Here is a 26,077-nt window from a genome sequence, read left to right as displayed (position 1 = left end):
ATATCAGTTGCTGCTTTAAAATTGTAAATTTCCACTGTGGGATCAATAAAACTTTATCTTATCTCTTATTTCAAGTCAAGATTGATGGGGGTTATTTTTTTAATATTAATGTGGGACAATAACTCTTACAGTGGACACAGAAGTTCCTCTTAAGCAAAGCCTCCCATCAGCAGGCTCCAGGAGCCTCCAGGAGGAATGTTGCAGCAGGTCACGTTCTGCTCCTGGGCAGCCACAACATGATGGGATATGTGAGTTTAACGTGACAAACAACATCTTTTTGATCTCTTTCTGGCTTTGTCAGATTAAAGTTCCTACAGCAATCAGTGTTATTTGTCTCCTTTTATGTGCAAATTAGGTCTCAGATGTTTGGAAGACGGGAATGTGTGTTTTTTTTAGACACACACACACGCACACACACACACACTTGGTGTTCCATAAGACGCCTGAACTCTTCACGTGACCGCCAGTTTCATAACATCCTCCGTCGTGGCACCTCCTTATGAGAGGGCAGCACTTTGCAAAAATAGTTGGTGCTTAAATGCCTAAATACTGCTCATAAGATAAATGATATAAAGATATAGATAAATCATCAGCAGCATCACGTTAAATATGAAGTCCATGCCAATAATATTCATCATGATGTAAAATGCATCCCAAATATCGCAGAATTGGCTCTTTAATGATTCTTTTGTAACAGCGCCTGCTGTGACTCAAAGGCGCCCCCTTGTGGTAAAAAATAACACACATTACAAAGATAAGATTGAATAAGGTTGAAATGCAGCACAAAACGTCTTTTTTTATTGAACTTTCACACAACTCTGAAGAAAACATTAAACATTTTAAGTAAAGGATTGCCAGGACATGACATTTCTGTATTTTTCTTATCCTATTTAAGAATCTTTATTCTCACCCAGATTTGGAATCACACTCTTCAGTATCCAGACAGCACAGACACGGGCGGGTAGCGCCTGCGCTGAGCCGTGCACTTGTCTCTCTCGATGAAGAGCGAGTGGGTCTTACAGTTGATGTCCTTCTCCAGGGCGACGCGCGACTCCTCCAGGCGACTCAGGGAGCTCCTGGCCTCCCTCAGCTGCTGCTCCAGCGACGCCACTGTGGCCTCGATCTGCCTCACCTCCGCTTCCAGGCTGCACAGGAAGGACATTAATAGAGGAGAAACGGGACAGAGGAGATACCTGAGGTGGAGATACCTGAGCTGCGCTTGATCTCTGCAGAGCTCCATGTTGGGTCTGAGGGAGCGGAGGTAAAGTCTGGACTGAGCGACTCTCAGCGGGGCCTCTTTGTTGTGAACGGCCTGTTCCAGAGACACAATGTTTGTCTCCTGGTCACCAATCTGCTCCAAAATCTGCACACAGTGACACACAGTCGGAATTAAAACCACCGGCAAATAAACCTCAAGGACGTGTCATAAAAATGCTTCGTCCATCCGTCTACCTGAGCCAGTTTCACCTCCAGCTGAGTCTTGGCCTCCACCAGCTCCTCACAGCGCCGGCTGAAGGCCTGGTCCACTCTGGAGCACTGGACTCTCAGATCCTCTGTGGTGTCCTGCAAGATGCCCTCAGCCAGAGCCCTGACGCCAATAAACGCCATCAGAACCACACAGCAACACCGAAGCCTGGCGCGGCACGTTTGTTCGTACCTGAGACTTTGGGTGGTCTGATGTTCGTGCTGAGCCTTGGACAAGTTGACCTGCGTGAACTCTGCCCAGGATGTGCTGTTGCACAACCTGTAAAAGGACAGAGGTTACACACACTCATACACACACACACACGCGTGCACACACACAGACTCACTGCTCTTGCATGCTGGCTGAGCCGGGGTGGTGCTGTGTATCCAGGCTCATGTTGCTGTATCCCCCGCCGCGCTCATCCAGGCTGTAGGCCTGCTGCTTATCGGACCAGTCCAGCTCCAACGTCTGCTTGGCCTCTCGGTTCATCCTGACGAGCGCGAAGAAGCAACCGTTGATCGAAAGGACGCGATGTGGCGCGCTCGCCGCACCCGTGTTTGACACTCACGCGATCTGACTGGCGACCTGAGCCGTGGTTCTCTTCAGCAGAGCCTGGACGCTCCGGATCAAGTCCACCTCCTGCGGTCACATGTCAGCGGACCTGGACTTGAATCTTAAAATAGGTCAACTGGAATGGCTTGTGATTTCTTAAAGTTCACTCCTGAACTGTGGAATCCTCTTGGGTCAGAGGTGAAATGTCATCAAGAAACCACAAGCAAGTCTAGAAGTCTTCCTGGAGGCTCATGCACATCAGAACAAAGTAGCTTCATTCACACAAACCAAGACCGCCATGGGCCCCCACCTTTAACAGCTCGTCCTCCACAGAGTCCCGGACCAGGTCCGCAGGCGGCCTCCTGGTCCTGCAGTTCAGGTTGTCGGTTGCGATGGCGTACGGGATCTGGGTGGCGTCGAGCGCCTTCTCCAGCCTTTTCTTCAGCGCCATCAGCGCGTGCGTGTCGGCCATCAGCTGCTCGATGCTCCGCTGCAGCTCGGACTTCAGGAGGTGGATGTCTTGGAGTCTCGCCCCCAGGTGCCGCGTCCCGTCGGCCTGGCTCTGCTGGGTGTCGGCCTCGCCGTCCTGCTTCAGAGTTTTGGACTCCCTCTGAACGCTGCGGGCCCTCACACGGTGGTCGCAGGCCTGCTGGAGGATGCTGTGGTAGTTGGAGAACCATTCCGCCGGGCTGTATTTAGCGGAGCGGTATCCGACCGTGGCGGTGCCCGCTGACGGTGGCGGGACCTCCGACTGGGCGCGGGGCTCTTTCTCAGGAGCCCCCAGAGCCTTAACTCTGGTGTCATAGCGCGGCCGTGACACTAAAACCTCTGAGCTCATTTTCACGAGGTCGGGAAAACCTCCGTGACCTGAATGAAGGAAGCTTCGGCTGGAGGTCGGTCAGACTAATGTTTGTTTGACGTTGCCTGGTTACAGCAACTCTGGCTCATTTAACTAAATATCTTTGTGTCTCCGTAGCTGCTCTCCTCCAAACTATTCTATATGTTAATTTAGTGCGTGTGTAATTTCCCCTCATCAGGATTACTATCCAGTTGCGTTATAATCGGAATTAAAATGTGTTTTCTGCCGACAGGTGATGTATGACGTAGGGACAGAGGGCATGCTGGGAGAGTGAGTTCGGAGTTACTGTTGTACCTGTACCGATTGTTATGGTTGTTTTAACCTGAGGTGCAATGTTTCATATACATAACCTGTCAAATAGAAGTGATGCTCACCTCTCCAGAAGTGTCATGTGGGTTCAGACATCACGATTGATCCACTCAAATGCGACACAATTACATAAACTATAAAACACTTGCTTTATTTTCTCTTACCGGTAAAATACACTGATATGCTGATAAAATTAGGCCACAAATATGGAAAAAAAAGACTTTTGCTTAAATGTGCAGAGAGAGGGCAGCTAAAAATATAAATGTTACTGCTTGATGAGGGGAGAGCAGACAGGTTTGGTCCACATCAGTCAGTGGGCTATATAAACACAAGATCGTCATCCTCCGTAAAGCTGGCATTCTTTCCATCCTCCTGACCTCTGAACTCTTCCAGCATCTTCAGGTCCGTCTCCTGCAGCCCGTTGTAGCTCAGCACCACTTCCCTCAGATGGGACGGGTCGCTCTTGGACTTCAAGGTTGAGGCCAGAGAGGTGCAACTGTCTCCAGACAGACTACATCCCCTTAATCTGAGTGAAGAATTCAGATTAAAATGCACATAAATCCACTCCTAATCCTCTAATAATCCATTCAGATGTTTTAAGATTATGTCTGGCTTTGAATTAGACACTATTAGACTTCTGTAGTTTTTATTCAAACAGCAAACTACCTCTAAAAGTATGACATGAAGTTCTGCATCAGCATTCATCAGGTTCTATGGTTCTGGGGGGGGGGGCTGTTAGATCTGCGTCAACAGAAGCACCTGACCTGAGAGTCTCCAGTCGGAATCTTTGCAGGTTCCCGCCTGACAGAGACTTGATTGAATTAGTGTTTATTGTATGGCTACAGTCGTATATCTAAAGGGAACGGGAGGATCCTAACACGAGTCTGCGCTGCAGAGGTCGCCCACAGAGCAAAACAACAAACTGGCGTCTGACCCGAGACTCTCCAGTCGACACTGCGGAGCCCTCAGAAACTCGCACAGCAGCTCCACTCCTGAGTCCTGCAGCCGGTTGTAGCTCAGCTCCAGCTCCTTCAGGTGGGACGGGCTGGACTTCAGCGCCGACGTCAGAGCTGCACAGCTGACCTGGGACAGGCTGCAGTGCCTCAACCTGGATGATGAAGGATTTGCAATCATTCCAGCCACTTTTTACATCCCCTTTGCTATTAATAACAGTTGAACTGAGGACTGCGGTCCCAAAAGAGGATTGTGTTTCTCGGTTTTCCTGAATATACGACAGTCTGCTTCACACTTTGCAATGTTTCACGCATTTTTAATATGAGTCGGGAATCCCTGAAAGTCCTTAGAATGTGCGATGAGTGTATTTTTCAAAAATAAATCAGACTTTAATGTTGCAGCTCAACTGGTGTCTGACCTGAGGATCTCCAGTCGGCACTGTGGGAGCTCCAGAAAACCACAGAGGAGCTCCATTCCTGAGTCCTGCAGCTCGTTGTAGCTCAGCTCCAGCTCCTTCAGGTGGGACGGGCTGGACTTCAGAGCCGACGTCAGAGCTGCACAGCCAATCTTGGACAGGCTGCAGTGCCTCAGCCTGAACACAGAACCCAGGATGGTCGTGTGTTGGAATAAACAGGTTAACCACATTTTTCTGCTTCAACACAGGAAGGAAAAAATGGAGGAAATAAAGCCCCTAAAAATGGAAATGTTGTATTCCCCACACTTATTGTATGGCTGCATATTTACAGTCTTTAACATAACTGCAGATCAAATATAGACGAACTGAAAAATCTGAACAAGAAATGCAAAATAACCCACTTTCTTAATTGCAATCTAAGAAATTATAACTAAACGATATAAATAAACCCAGCATATGCGATATGTGAGAGATTCAGCGGACCTGAGACTCTCCAGGCGACACTGTGGAAACTCCAGATAGTCACAGAGCAGCTCCGCTCCAGAGTCCTGCAGCTTGTTGTCGCTCAGCTCCAGCTTCCTCACTCGGGACGGGTTGGACTTCAGGGCCGAAGCCAGAGACGCACAGCTGAGCTGGGACAGGCTGCAGCGCTGTAGTCTGAAGAAAGGACAAATCCTGGAATCTAAGCGATAGGCTACATACACATCCAGGACACATAAAGGGCAACAACTCCACGTCTGACAGCGCTCAGTTTCCTCTATAACAGCTTTTTTCTGTGCAGGTCTCTGCAGAATTGTCTTATATTTACTCCGCTGCCTATGGAATGGTCTTTTATTTACTCTTATTTCTAAATAAAGGGGTAAAAAGAGAGACTTGATTGAATTAGTGTTTATTGTATCGCTACAGTCGTATATCTAAAGGGAACGGGAGGATCCTAACACGAGTCTGCGCTGCAGAGGTCACCCACAAACAACAACAAACTGGCGTCTGACCCGAGACTCTCCAGTCGACACTGCGGAGCCCTCAGAAACCCGCAGAGCAGCTCCACTCCTGAGTCCTGCAGCTCATTGTAGCTCAGCTCCAGCTTCCTCAGGTGGGACGGGTTGGACATCAGCACTGATGTCAGAGACGCACAGCTGACCTGGGACAGCCTACAGCAGCTCAATCTGCTCACAGGAAGAAGCAGACGAGAAGAATCCAGATTCTGGATACTGTCGACTCATCGGTGGGTTTTATGTTTACAGCTCTAAACCTGAGAGTCTCCAGCCGACACTGCGGATTCGCCAGATAATCGCAGAGCAGCTCCACTCCTGAGTCCTCCAGCTCGTTCTCGCTCAGCTTCAGCTCCCTCAGGTGGGACGGGTTGGACCTCAGAGCTGAAGCCAGAGACGCACAGCTGAGCCGGGACAGGCTGCAGTTCCTCAGCCTGTGTCAAGGATACAGATGTTTTGTTTGACTTTATCCACAGGCCACTTTTAAAACTGCTGGTCCAGATTATCTGCTTCTCAATTATCACAACGCTGATCACAAATTATTAAAACATTCTTCGGCTTGAAATAGGCCAACTGGACTTCACAAGGAAGAGCGTTCTAACGGTCAGGTCAGGTCATATCTTTGACCTGACCTGACCCTCCTGGGGGAACACGGGGTCTTATTTCTGCTGCCTTTTATCAACTGAATCTAAATCACCACGAATGGAACCACGGGTCTCCAGCAAAATACACAAACTGACTCCAGAGTCTCCAGTCGGCAGTTTAGACTCTCCAGTCCAGCACACAGCAGCTTCACTCCTGAATCCTGCAGCTTGTTGACGCTCATCTCCAGCTCCCTCAGATGGGACGGGTTGGACCTCAGGGCCGAGGCTACGACCTCACAGTGAACGTCTGACAGCCGACTGTTGGAGAGCCTGTGAAGACGGAGGAAATCAACGCCCGCGTGCGACCATGCAGTCGAGTTTAACTTGAAGTCAGAATCCTCCCTGATAACCTACTTGGCTTTTCTGCAGTTCCTCACAGCGGGAACCAGCCTCTGTCTCCCCCCCATCGACGTGTTGTACTTCTCCGGATTCAGCTCCTCCAGAACTTTCTCTGACATCTGGAGCATGTAGGCCAGAGCAGAACAGTGAACCTCTGTGAGCTTCGTCTCTGATTTATTCTGTGATTTGAGGAACTCCTGGATATCTTGATGTATTGACTGGTCGTTCATCTCCATTAGGCAGTGGAAGATGTTGATGCTTCTCTCGGGAGGGATATCAACGCTCTTCATCTGCTTCAGGTTAGCGATGGCGTTGGAGATGACTTCTGAGCTGTTGTCTGTAGGGCCGAGTAGGCCTCCCAAGATCCTCTGGTTGGCTTCCAGCGAGAGGCCGTGGAGGAAGCGGACAAACAGGTCCAGGTGACCGTTTTTACTTTCAAAGGATTTCATTATGGCTTCTGTCAGAAACGTATTCAGGTCCGGGACGTGCATGTTGAGAAAATTGTCCAGCACTTGCGTGTTTCTGCTGGTGAAACACTGGAACATGTAGACGGCAGCCAGGAACTCCTGAATGCTCAGATGGACGAAGCAGTAGACCGATTTCTGGAAGATCACGCTCTCCCGTTTGAAGATTTCAGTGCAAACGCCTGAGTAGACCAGCACCTCCTTGGCATCCAGACCACACTGCTCCAAGTCTTCTTGATAGAACACAATGTTTCCATTCTCCAGATGTTCAAAAGCCAGCTGCCCCAGTTTCAGAAGATGCCCCCTGTCAGACTCAGTCAGCTCCTGAGGACTTGCCTCATATTCTCCACCGTACTTCTGTTTCTTCTTGTTAATCTGAACCAGCAGGAAGTATGAGAACATGTCCGTCAGGGTCTTTGGAAGCTCCTCTCTCTCGTCCGTGGAGAACATGTGCTCCAGAACTGTAGCGGTGATCCAGCAGAAGATCGGGACCAGACACATGATGTGGAGGCTCCTGGAGGTCTTGACGTGGGATATAATCCTGTTGCTCAGATCTTCGTCACTGAACCTTATCCGGAAGTACTCCTCCTTCTGGGAGTCGGTGAAGCCTCGCACTTCTGTCACCCTGTCCACCAGCCGTGGAGGAATTCGATCACCTGCCGCAGGTCGGGAGGTGATCCAGACCAGAGCCGACGGAAGTAAGTTCCCCCGGATGAGGTTCGTCAGCAGCAGGTCGACGGACGACTCCTCGGTGACGTCAGACACGACCCGTGAGTTGTTGAAATCCATCTGAAGCCTGCTTTCATCCAGGCCGTCGAAGACGAAGAGGAGTTTACAGGCGGCGAGCGTCTCCGCTGCCATCTCCTGTAAAGTTGAATGAAAAACCCAGAGCAGCTCCAGGAGGCTGTAGCGGCCGTCTTTGATCAAGTTCAGCTCCCTGAATGAGAGCGGAATCACCAAGTTGACATCCTGGTTCTCCAGCCCCGCTGCCCAGTCCAGGGTGAACTTTTGCACGGAGAAGGTTTTTCCGATGCCGGCCACGCCGTACATCAGAACCACCCTGATGTACTTCTCTCTTTTAGTCAAGGGTTTAAATATGTCTCCACACTTGATGGGGTTGTGATGGAGGGCGCTCCTCTGGGAGGTGGTCTCCAGCTGCATCACCTCATGTTGAGTATTAACGTCCTCACTCAGTCCGTCTGTGATGTAGAGCTCCGTGAAGATCTTGTTCAGCGGCGTCACATTACTGTTCTCATATGTACCTTCGGGTACGCGCTGACACCTGGTCTTTAAAGCGTTTTTGTGTTCTTCTACAACCCTTTGCAGACTGTCATCTGTAGGGAGGCAACATTTAAACGTGCAGGTAATTCTTTTGATTTCATGCCTATAGATAAAGTGTCCCGCTTCCAACACACGCAGATATTTGAACTAATGGAACCACCACCTTTTATAGCAGATGTTTGAGAGACAAAAATAAAACCTGAAAGTGTAACTTGAAATAAAGCGTCATGACTCAATTCCTATGATAACGTTGCAGTAGAGCTAAAAAGGCACAAATCGGAGCCCTGGGAGGACCCCTAGTGGTCGAAGTGAGGTAACGCTTCATGCATCCATTAAAAATGAATTGTGAGTTTAAATGGCGTTCTTTCATCAACAGACTTTAATATTTGTGACATGTTTGGAAATTATTCTGGTCTGGGTGTCGGCCTGCTGCCTTGTTCTTATAAATAGGACAAAAGGACTTACCAGAAGTCCTCTGGTTGCAGGTGGAGACTGGCTCCTCTAGGACCTTTAGACACTCACCTCCACTCTCCATCTTGTGACATTTGTGACTCAGATGAATGGCTCTGGTAAAACAAGTAAAATATTTCCATCAAAAATATATGTAATATAGTCAAATATATATATATATATCAGTAAAAGCATCATGTGCCAACTGCAGCTGCTATTGAAGCTGGAAATATGTCAAGTTTAACCGCAACAACTAGGTGGATGGATGGATGGATGGATGGATGATGGATGGATGGATGGATGGATGGATGGATGGATGGATGGATGGATGGATGGATGGATGTGGCAGCCTTTTGTGGGGTTGCTACTCGGTCACCTACTCTGTGTCTGAAGGTCGAGGTTCACTGAAATCTGGAGGTTCGTGTTTGGAGCGGATGCTCGGAGGTGGACGGGGGGACAATAAGGACTGGAGACAGGAGCAGTCCGCCTCTTCCTCCCCACATGCAGCCATCATTGGCAGGTTGTCTTCAGTCTGAGAGCTGAACCATTCCACAAGAGTGAGCTCACAACACAAGAATCAGGAAACGGACTGAGCATACTTTTATCTAGATTCTGACTATCACAGCAGCAAATAAAATGCGTAGGAGTCACACCTAAGTTGCGTTTAAGTTTGCATTCATTAAGATATAGATAAGAGTAAGGTCAAAATGCAAATAAAATGCCATTAAATAAAATCGTCCATCACCCTTAAGATCAATTTAAATCAAATAGGTGCAACTCTTGTGCAAGTAGCCATCTGCCATTAATCTACAATGATCCACAATGTTATAATAGAGAGGTCCTTTTATTTACAGACTTGCGTGTGTGTATGTATGTATGTATGTACACACACACACAGAGGTAGCAGCAAAAGAGCTTAATCAGGGTGATGTCAGCAGAATTACACCAAGAGCAGCTGACCAATAACAATAAGATGATCATGGCAACACTGTAAACACCGCGCAAGGCTCAAACTAAGTGTTTCGTTGTCAACAACAATTAAGAGAACCCAAATATATGGATAAATAAAGGGGGAAACAGTCTGCAGTCCTGGCTATGGCTAACTTGAACCTGCCTCAACCTCAAAACCGAGTTTCATCCCTCAAACACCCGTTTAAAGGTGTGAGGTCCAGACAAAAAGTCGTCACATTGCAGGTGAAATCCACGCGCAAGCGCACACCAACCAAGACCCGAGATGGTCTGAACCCTTTTTCATTTTTCACGTTAATGGTGATGAAAATGCACTCACCCTTGTCCTCATTCACTTTCCCTGCTGCTCTTCCGTCCCACCAAGAGGCAAATTAATAGTTTAGTTTCACCTTCAGCTTCCTTCCTGATTTCAGGTAACCGGTTTACCTGGTCAGGTTTGTTCTGCATCCCCGCGGCAACAGCCGGTAGCACGCTGCTGCTGATCTTTTGGATTAACTGAACTTGACAGCAGGAAGCTGACATTTAATTGGTCAGTCTAGCTGACATCTGAAATGATCCCGCATAGAAACATAGTCTAACGCCATAAATCAGAGTTTACGAAAGATAATTGAATCTCTCATTATTTTAAGTTGAAATTCTTCCCTTCGTAAATTCCTAACTTCATAATAGTGTCCGCAGGGGGGCGCTCTGAGGCCGGGCCAACCCTGAATCGTGAATCATTCGTAAAGATCAAGCGCCAATTTTTGGAGGATTATGTCCTGTTTAACTGGCTCTGTGGGACTTTCGTGAATTGACGTTATTCGGTCACGATACAGCATGTCTTAACTTGAGTCATAATCACAGATTAATGCGCATTTAATCTTTTAAATCTTCTGCTCATGTGGCTGATTTCTATAGAATTTTTTAAAGTAATTCCAATACCCGTAATAACAGCGTTTAGGGTGGGGGAAAAAGGGGGAATGCAAATTGGAAAAGAAAATAGGAGTGTAACATAAAGCATCGTGTTATGTTTGTGTACCCTCACGAACTTAAGCCCGTGCATTAGTAAATACCAGGGGTGGTGAATGCGGGCACGAGCACGCGTGCGTTTTCCCCGAGCTCAGCCGTTCCCTGAACGCACAGCTGTGCTCCTCGCATGCTGCAGCTCAAACTGTTTCCATACCTCCGCCACTCTCACACGGAAAGGTTAACGTTAAGACCCCCTCCTGCAGACGCTTAAGTGCATCCTGAATTAGTGAGGATGCCAAGGCGAGGGGGGGGGGTTTGGGTGTTGCCCCGGAGGGTTGGGTTTCTGCCTCTGGCCTGTTTGTGCGTCGGCGGTGTGCAGTACGCGTGAGCTCTGGCCCTAAAACACACACATACAGAGCCGCGAGGGCTGTTATATATAGGTGACCCTCTTGAGTCTTCTCGGTCCATCTTAGACCTCCATTATATTTGGCAACATCTCCGTCCGCCTCTCCTACTTTCTGTGTTGATTGATGTTGGCATCAACACACGCACACCTTTTACACACGCACCTTAACATTCTAGCTCGTTTTTTGTTGATTTGTGTTATTGTGACGTTTCTAATTCAAGCTGGCTGGAGACTGATTGGTCAGAGATACCTGCTTCTGCTGAGAGCCCCCACCATGAAGGATGCACCAGCTTTGTGTGTGTGAGTGTGTGTGGGAGAGGACATTCCACAGATTCTCACCCTTCCTCAGGAAAGAGGGAAAGCATCAAAAACAAATGTACAGCTCACACACACACACACACACACACACATTGATTCTGCTGTCACTCTTGTAACAAACCTGTTCTTGATTTTCTCTCCACAAGAAACCAAAAAAATCTAAATCAATCCACCAAAGACAAATAAACTAAAATACTAAACAGGTGAGCTGGAGTTTCTTTTTAGCTAGGTTTGGTGTTTTCCATCAGTCTAGAGTTATGACCCCCACTTCCTGGTTTAAGCCTCCCAGAGAAGAGGAACAGTATGAAGCCATTAGACTGACTCGGTTAATCATTTATTTTCTGGAAATAAAAAGATGCTTGATTGTCATCAGCAAACCACAAACACGCAATAAGACTCACAGAGCTGCAAACTGTTCACTTCTGTCAGAAGACTCCTAATCTTTACAGAAAGCTTTTTACAAAGCATAAAAATATAAAACCGAAATTGTGCAATGGATGATTTAATCTGCAGGAAGCTGCAAACGTTCGTCTCTGTATCCGTTCCTCTCTTTCTCACTTTTTTATTTCCATGAATCCGGACTGTTCGGGGCCAGATGGACGCTGTCAGGCGACTTGACAAGGGTTCGTTCCCTCTCCCTCGGCCCGCCTATACAGCTGCAGGAAGTCCCTGTAGCGGGGAGCGCATCCGAGCCAGGCTTCTCCAAAATGAATGGAGCCGGTCAGGAGGTACACGTCTGCCTCGGGAGGCGCGCCGCACTGCTTCGGAACGTTGACGCGTCCTCTCCAGCGGCGTCCTCTGGCTGCGCCCCGGGCAAACGTGCTGCTCTTCTGCCGGTAGAGCCGGCTCAGACTCACCAGGGCAGAGGAGTAGCCACTGGGACCAGTTACCGCGCCTTCAAAACTGCCAACGCCGGCTGCAAACACCCAAACTGTCAGTCAACACTAGTCCACACAAAGATGGACGCCTGCGTAGACAAGTCGGCGTAAACGTGGATCCCAAAGCTCAAAGATGGATGCGAGTACGTACCAAAATCACTGCTGCACACAGCCAGGAGCACCTCTTCATCTGAGCAGGGTTTACAGGCGACTAAATCAGACACACAAACACGAGTCTTTACATTTCAAGTCATAAACAAAACACTTTTCATGTTTGCAGGTTTTCTGGGGGGAGATTTAAAGAGCGAAGCAGAGACGTGAATGGAGGAATGTTGATGAGAACAGCAGGTGAGGGGGGGCGCGTAATCACAGAATTACCCTTTGACCCCGTCTGCTATAACAACAGCTATAAAATGTCCAGACACTCAGGACGGGCCTGCGCAGCCTTTCCTGTCTCGTTAGGATAGTGGGCCAGCTTTCCTCGCCACACTCCCATCTCACCCCTCCGACTGCACCCCTCGACTTACGCCGGGGGGCGGCCCAAACTTTCCTGTTTAGGAGGGGTGGTTGATTGACAGTTGAGAGGCGAACGGCTGATTTTTGTGCCTGACCCCAGGGCAGCCTTTTGATTAGCCTGCTCGCTTTGAGAAGAGCTTCAAGGAAGCGGGGGAGGGGAGGGAGGCGCTGCCAAATCAAGACGGCGAGATAAAGAAGCGGCCTCTGTGTTTGCATTGGCTACAACGGACTCGGGCCATAATCTAAAAATCAAAACTCTAAAGGTGGAAATAAACTACCCCTGGATGTGAAACAACACAAACTGACTTTGACCTGGTGGTCAGGCATCATAAATATGCGTAAACTGAAGCTCCGCGCGCTTCCTTACCCGGACCAGAGTTCAGGTACGGGTACATGTGTCCCCCGGGCACCTGCCTGGGCACCAGCTCATACTGCAGCGCTGTGATCCTCCGGCTGATGTCCATCGCAGGGACCGCTTCCACGAACAGAGCCCCGTCCTCCAGGCTGAAGCAGCGCACGGGCGCCCGGGCGTGCTCCTCCGCCCCCAGCAGAAGCGTCAGGTCGCCAGCACGCTCCAGATACACGTGAGAACCCTGGACGAGGAGGAAGAAACCAATCTGATGAAGCAAGCTGACCAGTGAAAGCCTATTGATGCCCCAGTGCTCGTCTCACTCTACCTGGGAGTGACTGTAGGGTTTGATGCATACGTGCAGACCCGCCCTGTGTGCAGCTGTGGGCGCCGTGTTGGGGCGCAGGTTGACGATGATGGCCCCCGTGGGATAGAGCCACTCTAGAGACCCTTGGGCACAGCGGAGGTAGACCTGCTCCACATCTCTGCGGTGCGACTCGTGGCTCAGGCCGCTGCAGGAAGAATTCAAGGGTTTAAAAACAGCTGCTTACTTTAAAAAAAAGGGCGAAATTCCGTCAGGTTCCAACCAACATGTGGAAGAGATTTAATGATAGTGCGGTTGTGACGAAGACCAACCCCGCGCAGCTGTCTGCCAACAAATCTTTCACCCTGGACAGATGTGGTGGCTTTGTCTCTGATGTGCATGTGCAGCGGTAACACCAGGAACTAATTTGGACCATTAACTCATTACCCGTTGAAGGCGGGCAAACTTTACAACAACATGTGAAGTCAAATTTTATGACTCGGTCCTGATAAGCTATTTACTCTAGATAGGAACTGGACCAAAGACATTCCAGTTGTCACGCTTGCAAAGTCTTACTGGGAGAGCCTTTTATGTATTGCAAGACTTTGCGGTAAATCAAAGCAATAAAAGCAGATAAAAAATAATATATAACTAGTGACCGCAAACAATAGCACAAAGAGACGTCTGTTAAACATTAACCAAGATGCACAAATAACCCCGAATGGAGATCAGAATCTGCTGAAAGAGCTCGAGCTAAAGTTCAAATTAAATAAATAAATAAAGCTCCTTGTTACGGATAACTGCTCCTCATCCTCACCTTCCTCGCCAGTTGCAATGGTCACTGGAGTACTGGGCCGCGGCTACGCACAGGAGAACCGCCGTAATCCAGAGCTCAGCGCACGGTGGGAGCATCGTGTGCGTGCCCGGCGGGTTGGGGTTCGGGGTTCGGGGTCCGGACCCCGGCGCGGCCAGACTTCGCTGCTCCGAATCTCTGGAAACCGTAAAGACTCGCCCCGAACTTAGCTCCAAGCGTTCGGACTACATGTTGCGATGACAACGGCGGCTGCAACTCAAGACACAACCACGCGCTCGCCACTCTCCTCCAGGTAATACGTGCGGAGCGCGCGCGGTGCGGGACAGGACACTTTTAAAAGCCTGGGCTCGCGTGAGCTCCGCCCATTCTCACAGAGTGCGCGTGCCAGTAGTAGAGTCGAACCGAGCAACACGCGAGCTCTCGCTGCAAACCACGCCCACACTCCCAGGCCGCAACGGGCCATACGTCATTGGAGTCGTCGTTCAGCTGGACGGGCCTCGTGATAGGCTACTGTGGCCCGATTAATGAAAAGCATATGTGGGGAAATAGGAAACAAAGAGAGAATTTGATGCCGGAAAAACCGGTCTGGGCCAGAATAGGTTAAAACGTTTATTGCCGATCGTTTTCCGCACAATATTTCTCTTTTTTATATCAGCTGCCACCGACAGCCTGTGTGTGATGATGCGTTCACGGCCAGATGGATCTCATTCCCTCAGACGGGAACACACGCAGGACGCCGGACAAGCAGAGCCATATCACAATTCCCTGAAACAATCAGGAAAAAGTTCTGTATTCCGAGATTCTGACGGTGATGACAATTGCAGGACACATTCCGTGCTCCCTTCACAGTCCGACTGCCTCAACACAATAAAATAGTTCTTCAGAAAAAGTCGCAAATGTGGTCTAAACGTCTGTTTCGTTCTTTTTCCCGTGAGAAAACAGTCGGAACACAGAGTTTATTACTGAGTCGTCACATTCCCCCGCACAGCCAAAGCTATGTCACGCATTTCGAGAAATACCAAAACAACGCGCCATAACACGCACCCACCCACACACACGCACACACACACACACGCACGCACGCAAGTCATCCGTTAAGTAAACTTGTGCAACTGTCACTTTTAGCTTTAAAACTTGCTTTTAAATTAGTATTTTTCTCGTACATAATGCAACCAAAGATCGTATATATTCATTGAAAAAAGCTGTCAAAAATAAGGTGTCATTCACCTTTCTGTGTATATGTTGTCAATTAAACTCATAATCTTAGAGAACATTCACTTTAAAAATGACAACTAAACCTCCAGCACAGGGATTATTTTCACAAACAGAATTTGCTCTTTATAAATCAAATCCAGTTTGTTTGACAGAAGCAGCTGAGAACAAACTGTTTAACATCCCTCACTTAGATAGCCCCAAAATCACTCAGAATACACACAAAATCCTTTTCATCACCTCGATTTTCAAGGATTAAACCAATTAAATAAAAAAGAGGATGTTTTATAAACTGTTGTGCTGACAAATTCTGCGTGAAGGACGCTTCATTATATTCAAACGAGGAAAAAAGAAAAGCCTCTTTGATTGATATGGAGGCTGTAGAAGGAGTGTGACTGGAGTCTAAACTTGTCACCACGGGGCAAGAAGTCTGAGCTGCTGATGTGCCGTTTGACCCGGTGTATTCCTTCACCATGTGAAGTATTTACAGAACAGCTCAGCCTCTGACCTGCTCCCCTCACCCCTCCAACATCACCTGGCTCTCCTCAGTGAGTTTGACAGGGGGGGACACTTTGTCTGTCCACACACTCCTCCCTTAACCACACACACACATTACATTTTCTCAGATTTCAGACCTTGATTTCTTCAGGTCCCCCCCCCCCCATATATGCTCGTAAGCAAACTGAGAAGCCCCGAGCTGAATCTCTCACAAGCTCAAGTGTTCTTCTCAAGGGTAGCGTGAAAGCAATGCGGAAGGACAGAGAACAGCATCAGTCATTCAGCCTGCAACAGACTGACAACTTCATACCGGAGTGAGAAAACTGCCATGAAGCAACAGCTTAACTCGTGAGTTAAGAACTGTGCACGTCCAACACAACCCTGCACACGATGCATATCGAGAACGAGAAGAATAATGTCGCATATTTGAGCGATCAAAAGCAGGCTACACCAGTTAAAAGGATACATGATGGTCACAACTTGGCACTTCAAAACAGCATAATCAACCCATTAAGGTTACATTTTTTGTACCTAATTGTATCTAAGAAAGCTTGGATACATTTTGAAACTATCATATTGTATTGATGTGTGTAGCAATTTTGTGTATCTGTTACTGTCATATATCGCATTATACACATACACACACACAGCGTGTTGGGCTGATACATTTTAAAGTCTGTAAAAACAGACTTTTCCAGGAATGTGGTGCCGCCACAGATGGGTAAAAGTGTTCAACCTCTGCCGGCTTTCTTCACCCAAACACATCGTTTTTATCTTCCTCTTATCAGAGAGCATGTGGCAGTGTGTGTTTGTTTTTACAGATTTATTTGATGAGGGAGGGTATGTGGAGCCTGAAGTCATTTGATGCGTGTGTGTTTTATCAGGTCTGATGTCTGTGGAGAGTTGAAGCATAAACACCAAGTTAATCTCTGTTTACTCTCTTTCTGGGACCGTATAATAGATTCTCCATTAGAGCTCACTCTGCTCATCAACCCGGCGCTCCATCAAGAGGAATGGTGGGTAAAGAAGGCGGAGTCAGAATGCCTTCTCACCTTAAGAGGGCTATTTTTTTACTTTCAGCAACACATATTTGTTCCAATAAATACAGTCAATAGATTGTATTCATATGCTGCTTTTTCACTGGCTGGAAGTCTGTATTTACACACTGATGTCAAAAATTAACTTTCAGGGTGACTCACGCTTATTAGGAATAACCAGCCACCCCTATTCATACGCAGGACTATCTTGCTCAAGGACACTTCAACATGTAGACTGGAGGGCTTCAGGGTTAAACCGATGACCTTCGTATCACTAAAGGGACCAATTTTCCCACAGTCACTAAATGCCTCCATTAAGAGTCTGACATGCATAAATATGAGTAAGAAATCACTACTTTGTTCTCATAAGGCTCATTCAGACAAGCAATCCTGCGACTGGTCAACTGGTTTATAGTCTCACTACAAGATCCTGTGGGCAGGATTACAGTAAAACCAACCACGCCACCAACCCAGGAAACACCGCAGGAGATTTTGTGGAAAAAAGGTCTGTTTACCTTTGTGCAGGAAAAACTCCACGCTCTGTGAGGTAAAATAAACCTTTTGGTGAGTATTTATATAATAGAACTATGCTCTCTTAAAGGGGTTATTGTTCTTTAGGTTTCGTAAGAGGGCCCAGGAAAGCAACACAAACGTGCAGGATCCATGTTTGTGTATTTGTAGCAGATGTAAGCCTGCGTCTGAGTTTATGTGGTTGCACCAGAGGAAACTCTGGGCAAACCTGAGATTATAACACACACCACACTTTATAAGATGAGTCTTCTGCGATGATGTCCTAATACCAGAGTCCACATGGGATTACTCAACAAAACACCACCGGGAAGCACCTGGAGTTCCCCCTGCCATCTCGTGCACGTTGAACAGTTGGATAATTTAAGATTTAATACTACAGGAAGAGGATTACAGCTCCGAATTAATTTGAGCGAAACGAACAAGCTGGTTTGTCAATACAGCCTCGGGATGGACAAAAACGAAACCAAACTGTACGTTAAAAGTAACCGAGGACATGAATCAGACCCTACGATGTGAAATCGCAACTTTCTAGATGACTTTCTGAGTTTCTCACATTACTGAGGGGGATTTTTTGCTCAATTTGTAACAATGTTGCTCAGTTTGCTGAGGTTTGAGCCCATTTGTGTGCGTTGCCACAGTGTTTCTCTCAGGTTGGGATACGGACATTTCAACACATCAAATTTTTTCTTTTTCAGAAATTCCCGTTGCCCAACAAGAATTTTCCTCCAGAGAGAAGCAACAAGGCTGTGCTTTGTTTTTAAACGTGTTTTGACTCCATGTTTTGTTGATCAGAGTTTGTGCTCGCCCGATTTCTACCTTGAGACACAAATCAAGGTCGGGTTGCTGTGTTGTGAGTCGCCCTTTGCTCCTCGCTGCAGCTTCACAGCAACAACAGCCACTATGGGGCCATTTCTTTCTTTCTTCTTCACCTGGAGCAGTCAGTTGAAATGGAAGTAATCGCTTCCTTCCTTCAGATTCAGGGAGTCCAGGTTTTCCTCCAGAATGCCTCCTGTCATGTCCTGCAAGTACAAAATCTAAAATTAAAAGACTATCAAACATAAACAGTCCTGGTGGTTTGTCTTTTAATCCGTGTTAATGTTCCCCTGCTGTGTTTTTAAGGTAAAGATCCAGGTGTTTGGATAAGATTTTGTCTGTGTGTCAGTGTGCATTAGAAAGAGAGTCAATGATTAAGCCCAGCTTTCCTTGTTCTATAATTCTCATAATTGCGTAATTAGTGGCCCCCGAAGGTGGAGCCATTGTGGAGTTAATAGCCGCACCTGGAAGAATGAAGACAAAAACTACGTTTGTAATTCAGCATTGAGTCGGCTGCGAGTGTCTGTAGGGATTATTGTCCATCCACCAAATAAAGGAATGGACACTGTCAAAGAAACTGACCGCAGGCCAAACAATCTGATGTTTACTCAAGCACCATGTGATCAGGGTGCTGTCTCTGCCCATTTCCTGGCCAGCTTCTGCAAGTGAGTGTGTGTGCCGGACACACACGGTCATTATGCTGTGAGTTTAGATTACAGACTTGAGGAACGGAGGTCAGAAGCTGCAAACACAGGACACACGAGCACATTTTCTGCTCACCAGCTTGACACAGATGATGAGAGGGGCTGAGGCAGCTTTGTAGTGCAGGATCGGTATCTTTGGCTTGGGTCTTTGCTGGAAGGACATCAGTGTTGAACAAAAGGAGAATAAACATGCGTCACAGTCTGGATGCTGCCTCATAGAAATCAAAGCATTGAGTGTTCAGGTGATCATCTTTAGACCTTCACTGGATCACAGTGATCAAACTCACTTTAGATTCTTCATGTGTATAAAAACCTTTCCGGATCTTGTTCTCATCGACGTCACAGAAAGCTCGGACCTAAGAAAGAAGAAATTGGTAGGAAACTAAAAAATTAAACTCACACATTATAAGTAACTTACCTTCTTCTGATTGGCTGGACTGAGGGATCTGTACAGCTTACGACCCTGCTTCCCAGCATTCCATATGGTAAAGTTCTCCCAGTGACTGAGAACTCTCTCCTGTAAGAAGTCCACTCGTAATTTCCAAATGGTTTCCCTTGAGTCAACAGATGATTAAAGAAGTACAGTATGTCAGTCTCAGTCATGACTACACAGGACCAAACCAATTAACAGATCCAGATCCCAACAACTTAGTTGTGTGCCTATATCAGAGCTGTGAGATTGAAAGGCCTTCTATCTGATAAAACCTTAATCTCAGAGACTTCCTGTTCTCATGTTAACAGACTTCTGTGTGTGTGTGCGTGTGTATGAGAGTGAGAGAGAGAGAGAGGGGCAGAAACAAACATGGCTTCTTTTGATGGCAGTGAGGAAAGACAAATGTGAAATGGTCATCCAACTATAGATAAAGAAATAATAAATGTAGACGTTTATGACTGGTGAAGGAGTCTGTCAAGACAGCAAATAACTGAGCAGTTGACAGAAAGAAGGAAAGGAGGAGAGCGCACAGACACGCACACACACACAAACTAATTGACCTTGACAGCGGTGTCACATCCGTCACACACGTACTTCTACAGGATCTCTGGGAGGAAGCTCACAGACAATCACAGCTCCTCACCTTAACCCTCATAACTAAATCCTAACCACAACCCTAATTTAGAATCAATCTGAACCTGAAATGTCCTCACTTCAAGTGAAATTCAGTGGTCAGTATGTAGCATGCAAGGACACACACACAGCTGAAAAATGTGTGTGCACGCATGCCTGTGTGTGTATAAATCCCATGTGATAACGTGAGATGCTAGTGAACAGCTGTGAGTAGGTGGATGTTCTCCATGTTGTCTGTCAGACGACTCCTTATTTATAGGTCCGTGTACATGCGTACATGGTATATACATGCAATTATCTATACTTTTATATTCATATAATGTCTTACTCTATTAGCAGATTGTGGCTATAATTGATTTAATGCTTGTGTCTAGTGAAAATGCCATCACAAAGTAAATGATAGGGACTGACTCGGATACGGAGTGTGTGGTTGCCTTCTCGTGGTAACGGTACACAAGCAGGCACTGGTCAACCCTGAACACCCCCCCTCCTTGACGAATACTCTGGTAGAAGAAGAGCAAGTCTTCTGGGACTCCCTGCATGGGAAGAGGAAGACAATGGTCGGTGATGCATGTTGGTAAATGCGTTACACTGCTGAACATTGACCCAATACACTGGGTGCTGCTTGCACAACCGCGCAGCATTCAAAGATACAATAAAATCCCCTGCGCGGGGTGTGGCCCCTCGCATACCGTCCGTTTTGTGCCTGCAGAGATGCGCTCTTCAAACAGGGCCAGAAGACTCATTCTAAAGCTACTCTGATCTCGGGTAGTTGTAGACTTTAGTTAAATATGCGCTGCTGAAAACTGGAGATCTAATGTTAGGACAGCGAGCCTCGAGGGGGCAGAACCAACTCATCCTGGGGTCTAATCTGGTGTTCTTCCTTTTCAGAGCAGTGTGAATACATTGGGAATTATTTCTGTATGAACGTTTACCTTGCCTCCCTCGTCAAACGGTCCAACTTCCAAGAACCAGCTCCTGGAGCAGAACCATGTCGGCATGATGACTGTGGGCCCGTGAGACGTGTATATCTAAGACACAGTGACAAAGAAGGGGAAAACATATAAAACAAACCCAGTGATCAAGTCAAAAACATGTTTTGTTTTATTTCTATGTGTGCCTGCATGTGCAAGAGTGTGTGACTCTTCTTAGCAAGAGAAAACTCTGATGCATAGCTGAGATTCATTAGGTATTACAAATAGTCAGGGTGAATAAGTAAATTGTGAAAAACATCTGGATTCAGCTGGGTGAACAGCTGGACAGAATCTAGCGTGTGAGTGTGTGTGTTTGTCCTCCCTTCTGTTGTAATATTGCAACATTTCGCAGATGTAAACTGCGGCCAACGGGATGAAAAAGTGGAATAAAAATGAGTTCTGGGAAAATGGAGGACACCAAGGGGGAGAGGACGACGGTGGTTGTAAGGAGTTGGTGGGGCACAGCCAGGTTTGGGACAACCATAGCTAACACGTCACAGATGACCGCTCTGGTTCCAGCTTCAGTCTATATATAATTGTGATAAACTGACATTTGAGGATCACGAAAGAGAGAATAAAAATGTGCAGAACCGGTATATGAGCTAATTGTCATGCTCTACGAAACCTGATATCATATGAATAACCTGGTACGCCCACTTGGCGCGCGTGTGTGTGTGTGTAAGGGTAAGTCACGGCTCTTTTGTACCCCGCATGACAGTGTTTTGTTCATTGTAGTAATTACAGCAAATATTTACACTGTTAAAAGAAACAGTTGTCTTAAATGACCGCTTAAAATTCCTACATGAGGTTAAGATGAAGTTACATTTAGGTTGAAATCCCAGCTCACAGACATACAGATCCTGGACGTTTCGGTTTGGTGTGTTTATACTTTTGGAGAGCTGTAGTGAGACACTGGTTGAAAAATTAAGTGAAGACTGTGGAAACCTCTGGGAATGAAATGTCCTGGTAGAGAGTCTTTATTGCTGACACAGCTCAAGCAGGAGAACATTTTCCACAAGCTCTTCAGACTCTCCCATTAGTCACATGTGCTCATTGTGAACCTGTTCTCACCTGAACATGGACAAGGTGCCGAAGTTAATGGGGTTCAGTGGCCTTTAATAATGACTTTCCCTTCCACTTGTCTGTCCAATTTGGAGAACAGCAGGCTGAATTAATTTGACTCATTAGAATCATCATTAAAGTGTGATCGACTCACTCTAACAATGATGATGATGATGTGTTCCCTTAACTGTTTTGAGCAGTGCTGATATGTAATCCACAGACATTTTCCACCATCAGTTGTTTCCACCAACAACACTGTGACCCCTTTCCTGTAGTGAGACATTCACAGTCAGGCGGGTCAGGGTGGGTTTGCCGTGTGCTCCGTGCACTCCTCTGACATATTTCCGTAGAAACTGCAGACAGCAGGTATGGCTTCCTGTTTCTGTCAGCCCCGTGCTGCCGCCTGGTACGTGACCTCTCCCACAAACCCACCGCTGCGCGTGTTTACCTGGGAGATGAGCTGATCCTGACCGATGGTGTTGATCCAGCGAGTGTAGCGCTCTGTAGATCCTTCCGGAATCCTCTGAATTTTACAGCCGATTAGCTACGGTGAAACCACACGGATCAGGGACGTATCTAATGAACTTTTCAAACAAATTGTTCAAACATTGGCGTCTCTCCTTTGTTTCAATATATTTAAGGCAAAAAGAAAAATAACAAGGGAGAAAAGGAGCGTATGAAGCACATGAGGCAGCAGAGAATCACTTAAAAAGGCGGCAAGTCTGCTGTCTCCATGCTTGTCTCCCTCACTTCCCTTAAACATGTGACCTTTGACCTCTAACTCAACATGTCACAGAAAGTGTCAACACCGGAAAATCACACTGTTCTACATGCCAACTCCCTGACAGGACACACGTTGACAGACACACACACAGCCAAAACATTTTTATTTTTAATTTTGAGGGTGGGGGAATGATCAGAGGTCTTGAAAACACAATCTAAAATTCGATTTTAATAATCAACAATACTTCAGGTGAAGGAGATCCAACAGTGGGACATTTACAAATACCGAATGCAAAACATTTGTTTTTCTTTGCTTCCAAATGACTTGATCACCAAATAGTGTTGTCATTTTTAAAAATCCTAACTAAAGCAGCTAAATGATAACATTAGAATAATGGAAAGTTCGACAGCATACAAATATTCGAGAGGGGACTTACAGAGTTTGGATGGAGGACAGATGCTTCGTACTGAAAACGAACCCTTTCAGGCAACATGACGTCATCCTGTAAATATAATGTGAACCACATATGACTCAACAAACTGCAGCTACTGATAATTATCATTGACCAGGTTTTAAATAATGCATAAATAATTACACGAAACAAGCGACAGAAACTGTAGAACCGTACGATTGAGGAAAAACCAAAGCTTATAAAATTGCTTTTGACATGGTCCGTTATGGAAGACATCTGGGCAGGGAAATCAAAAAAAGCTGTGTAAAACACGCACTCACCGCATCCTGAAAGCACAGGTATCGTCCACGGCTCTGAGATACCGCCTGATTCTTAGCGTATCCCACTAAGAAACAGGCAAAGTGCTTATAAATTCAATTGCCATCATAATCTCATTCAACACAAAAATAAGGTGGTATTATTTTCAAAATGTCTGAAAATTCTTTATGAACATAAAACAATAATCATTATTAAAACAAGCTAATTAGCTTATTAATATGTTTACTATTTCGAAGTAGCATATTACTTTTATTTGGCTGTAAAATACTTTAAAGTGCACTTCAGCAGTGTTCATTGTTGTAACTTCTTGCAGCATCTGTACAATCATGGCCAAGAACAAAGTTTTTAATTTACCAGCTTGAAAGAAAGACCAAGATAGCCACCCAACTGAGAGGAACTCAGATCCGCTGCTCTACAGCACTGAGAGGAGACAGTTGAGGTGCCTCAAACATTTGGTTGCGGTTATCTTATCATATTTGGCTATGCAAAGATTTTTCTTTAAGATAATTGCAAAGATGGCTGCAGGCGAAGCTAGTAATTACAGCTTAAACTGTGTGTTTTAAAACACTTTTGGTCCACATGATCATTTTCCAAGATATATTCACCTCCTCTAGGATGTGCGGAATTGTGGCCAGACATCACTACCGATATGCCTTTGCCCTCCAGCCTTTCCCTCCATCCTTCCACTGATGCCCTGGAGTCATCCTGATGGGAGAACATACGGTAGGTGGACGTGAGCTTTGGTGAATTACTTCCTTGTTTCGGTACCTGCAAAAACAGACTCACGGTGCTGGCGTCATCAAACACAGAGAGCTGCATTGTTCCAGTAAAATCCTGCTGCATTATTGCCTGTAGACATTCATCCAGCCAACAGGCGGCATTATAGACTGGCATGATGATACTCTGGACAGACAAACAGACAGTAATTAATAGATGCACACTCATTTAATGGTCAAGACGCATATTTCTGCTGGGATAAGTGAAAAATGACTAAAGGAAACAAGTAATTCCATCATTTCCCTGTTGTTGAAGCAAAGCATTTACTATGAATTCATAATTTTCTTTAGCGAATAGGTCATTAAAAATGATTTAGTAATTTATGACGAGACACCACCGACGAGATCTTTGTTCACCCACCACGTCCACTTCTATTCGGCTCTCTTCGTTCGTGGTTCGGAGACGCTTTGGTGGGTTCATTTCATCCATTGGGAAGGCTGACACCGCCAGTGTTGTCCAAACATAAAGCAGTTTTAAAATTACAGCCAAAAACCGAGAATTGATGGTTGCCCGGAAGAAGAATTCGTCGTTAACTTGCTACTTTCCTCGTCCTGCACGTAAAAAACTGTTTTTCGTGACACATTTTTGGTAAATAACTTTTTAGACATTTATAAACAAGAAGTGCAATGTGAGCACATTAGATGTTGTTTTTTTTAAAGTCTAGGGTTTGTTAAACGTATCAGAGAACACGAATGCAACAACTTCCGGAAACAATGCAGAACGGGTTCCTATTGGATAGTGAAGAAAACGGACACACAAGTGATTGGTTAAAACTACCTGTCAGTCATGTGACGTCACAGTGTCGACGTTTAGCCAGAGACGTTACAGTTCGACAAAAGAGCTTTTATTTGGTACGTTTACATATTTCGGACCATACTGTGTGTAAATGTGAATTGTTTAATAATCTATTATCAAAATACATTTGAAAGGAAAAATAACATCAAATGTGGTGAGAGAGGAAAATAATATTAACAAGGGATAACAGTATAAATTAAATTCAGAGTCCTCACATTTTCTTTCCTCTTGAATTTTGAGATCTGTACAATAAGTAGGAAATTTGCGGTTTGTAATCCTTGTTTCCATTTCCCCCTTCTGCCGTCTGTTTAACTTTGCATGCTGTATCTTCAGGAGGTGTGTTAGCCTCAGGGCTGCTGGAGGATAATTGTGTGATCTGGACTAGCATCACACTTTTATAGACACTATACTGAAAAGAAAAACCCCAAAACTAATACCCAACAATCAATAAGGGATGAAAAGAAAACGTCCACGGATTTTATCAACAGTTTAATTGCTGCCATCTAGCGGTCAGATGGAGCAACTGCTAACTGCCTTCCAGCAGCCCAGTATCAAGTTTGTCTGAATGAACAGCGACATATACATATAAGGTCAGTGAAATATAACAGTTCCTTTTCTTAGTCTAACGACATCTTTGAGAGGTCAGCTCCATAGTAAATGATAGAGGCAGGGATTGAATACAGAATCAGGTAATCTTCCTCAGGATTAGTAGAGAGTAAAAAGAGAGAGAGTAAAGAGAATGTATGTAGAGAATGAGAGGAAAAAACTGAATAATAAGCACCCTGTAGAAAAGATGTTCCTGGATTTAAAAAAAATCTCAACCTAAATGTGTGTTGTTCAATACTGAACTGATTAATACATCTCTGACTGGCACAAGTCAGCCAAGACTCGAAGTGGAACATAGAAGAAAAGTTGTGGCTCCTTATCT

General features: G+C 46.1%; 4 protein-coding genes across 6 annotated transcripts; all 4 read right to left on the bottom strand.

The window, feature by feature from the left end:
• Positions 1-765: 765 nt before the first annotated feature.
• Positions 766-3,161, bottom strand: tekt4 (tektin 4). Its single transcript, XM_057036274.1, has 7 exons — positions 2,328-3,161; positions 2,034-2,104; positions 1,812-1,955; positions 1,658-1,744; positions 1,453-1,588; positions 1,209-1,363; positions 766-1,145 (listed from the first exon to the last, which is right to left on the bottom strand). Exons 1-7 carry the CDS (start codon positions 2,853-2,855, stop codon positions 932-934), a joined length of 1,335 nt encoding a protein of 444 aa, XP_056892254.1. The 5' UTR covers positions 2,856-3,161; the 3' UTR covers positions 766-931.
• Positions 3,162-3,315: 154 nt separating this feature from the next.
• LOC130527605 (NACHT, LRR and PYD domains-containing protein 12-like) lies at positions 3,316-10,166 on the bottom strand. 2 transcript variants are annotated; one of them, XM_057036261.1, is made up of 11 exons: positions 10,013-10,165; positions 9,105-9,263; positions 8,740-8,840; positions 6,545-8,327; positions 6,287-6,460; positions 5,807-5,980; positions 5,547-5,720; positions 5,038-5,211; positions 4,558-4,731; positions 4,120-4,293; positions 3,316-3,711 (listed from the first exon to the last, which is right to left on the bottom strand). In XM_057036261.1, exons 2-11 carry the CDS (start codon positions 9,236-9,238, stop codon positions 3,504-3,506), a joined length of 3,270 nt encoding a protein of 1,089 aa, XP_056892241.1. In that variant the 5' UTR covers positions 9,239-9,263; positions 10,013-10,165; the 3' UTR covers positions 3,316-3,503. The 2 variants fall into 2 exon arrangements, 1 of the variants encoding a protein (XP_056892241.1); XR_008951081.1 differs by having other exon boundaries at positions 3,572-3,711; positions 3,852-4,293; positions 10,013-10,166.
• A 1,804-nt stretch (positions 10,167-11,970) lies between these two features.
• LOC130526956 (meteorin-like protein) lies at positions 11,971-14,324 on the bottom strand. Its single transcript, XM_057034953.1, has 5 exons — positions 14,230-14,324; positions 13,437-13,620; positions 13,127-13,352; positions 12,395-12,454; positions 11,971-12,281 (listed from the first exon to the last, which is right to left on the bottom strand). The coding sequence occupies exons 1-5, from the start codon at positions 14,322-14,324 to the stop codon at positions 11,971-11,973; spliced, it is 876 nt and encodes a 291-aa protein (XP_056890933.1).
• Positions 13,481-25,993, bottom strand: b3gntl1 (UDP-GlcNAc:betaGal beta-1,3-N-acetylglucosaminyltransferase-like 1). 2 transcript variants are annotated; one of them, XM_057036278.1, is made up of 13 exons: positions 24,715-25,993; positions 24,346-24,480; positions 24,183-24,282; positions 23,580-23,644; positions 23,284-23,349; positions 22,572-22,667; positions 21,023-21,118; positions 20,499-20,623; positions 19,440-19,575; positions 19,309-19,377; positions 19,098-19,172; positions 18,434-18,523; positions 13,481-13,620 (listed from the first exon to the last, which is right to left on the bottom strand). In XM_057036278.1, the coding sequence occupies exons 1-12, from the start codon at positions 24,781-24,783 to the stop codon at positions 18,443-18,445; spliced, it is 1,113 nt and encodes a 370-aa protein (XP_056892258.1). In that variant the 5' UTR covers positions 24,784-25,993; the 3' UTR covers positions 13,481-13,620; positions 18,434-18,442. The 2 variants fall into 2 exon arrangements, with proteins under 2 accessions (XP_056892258.1, XP_056892259.1); XM_057036279.1 differs by having other exon boundaries at positions 24,364-24,480.
• Positions 25,994-26,077: the final 84 nt, after the last annotated feature.

Source organism: Takifugu flavidus, chromosome 6, assembly GCF_003711565.1.
Source record: "Takifugu flavidus isolate HTHZ2018 chromosome 6, ASM371156v2, whole genome shotgun sequence".
Taxonomy (NCBI): Eukaryota; Metazoa; Chordata; class Actinopteri; order Tetraodontiformes; family Tetraodontidae; genus Takifugu; species Takifugu flavidus.
This window is presented reverse-complemented; position numbering and strand designations above follow the sequence as displayed.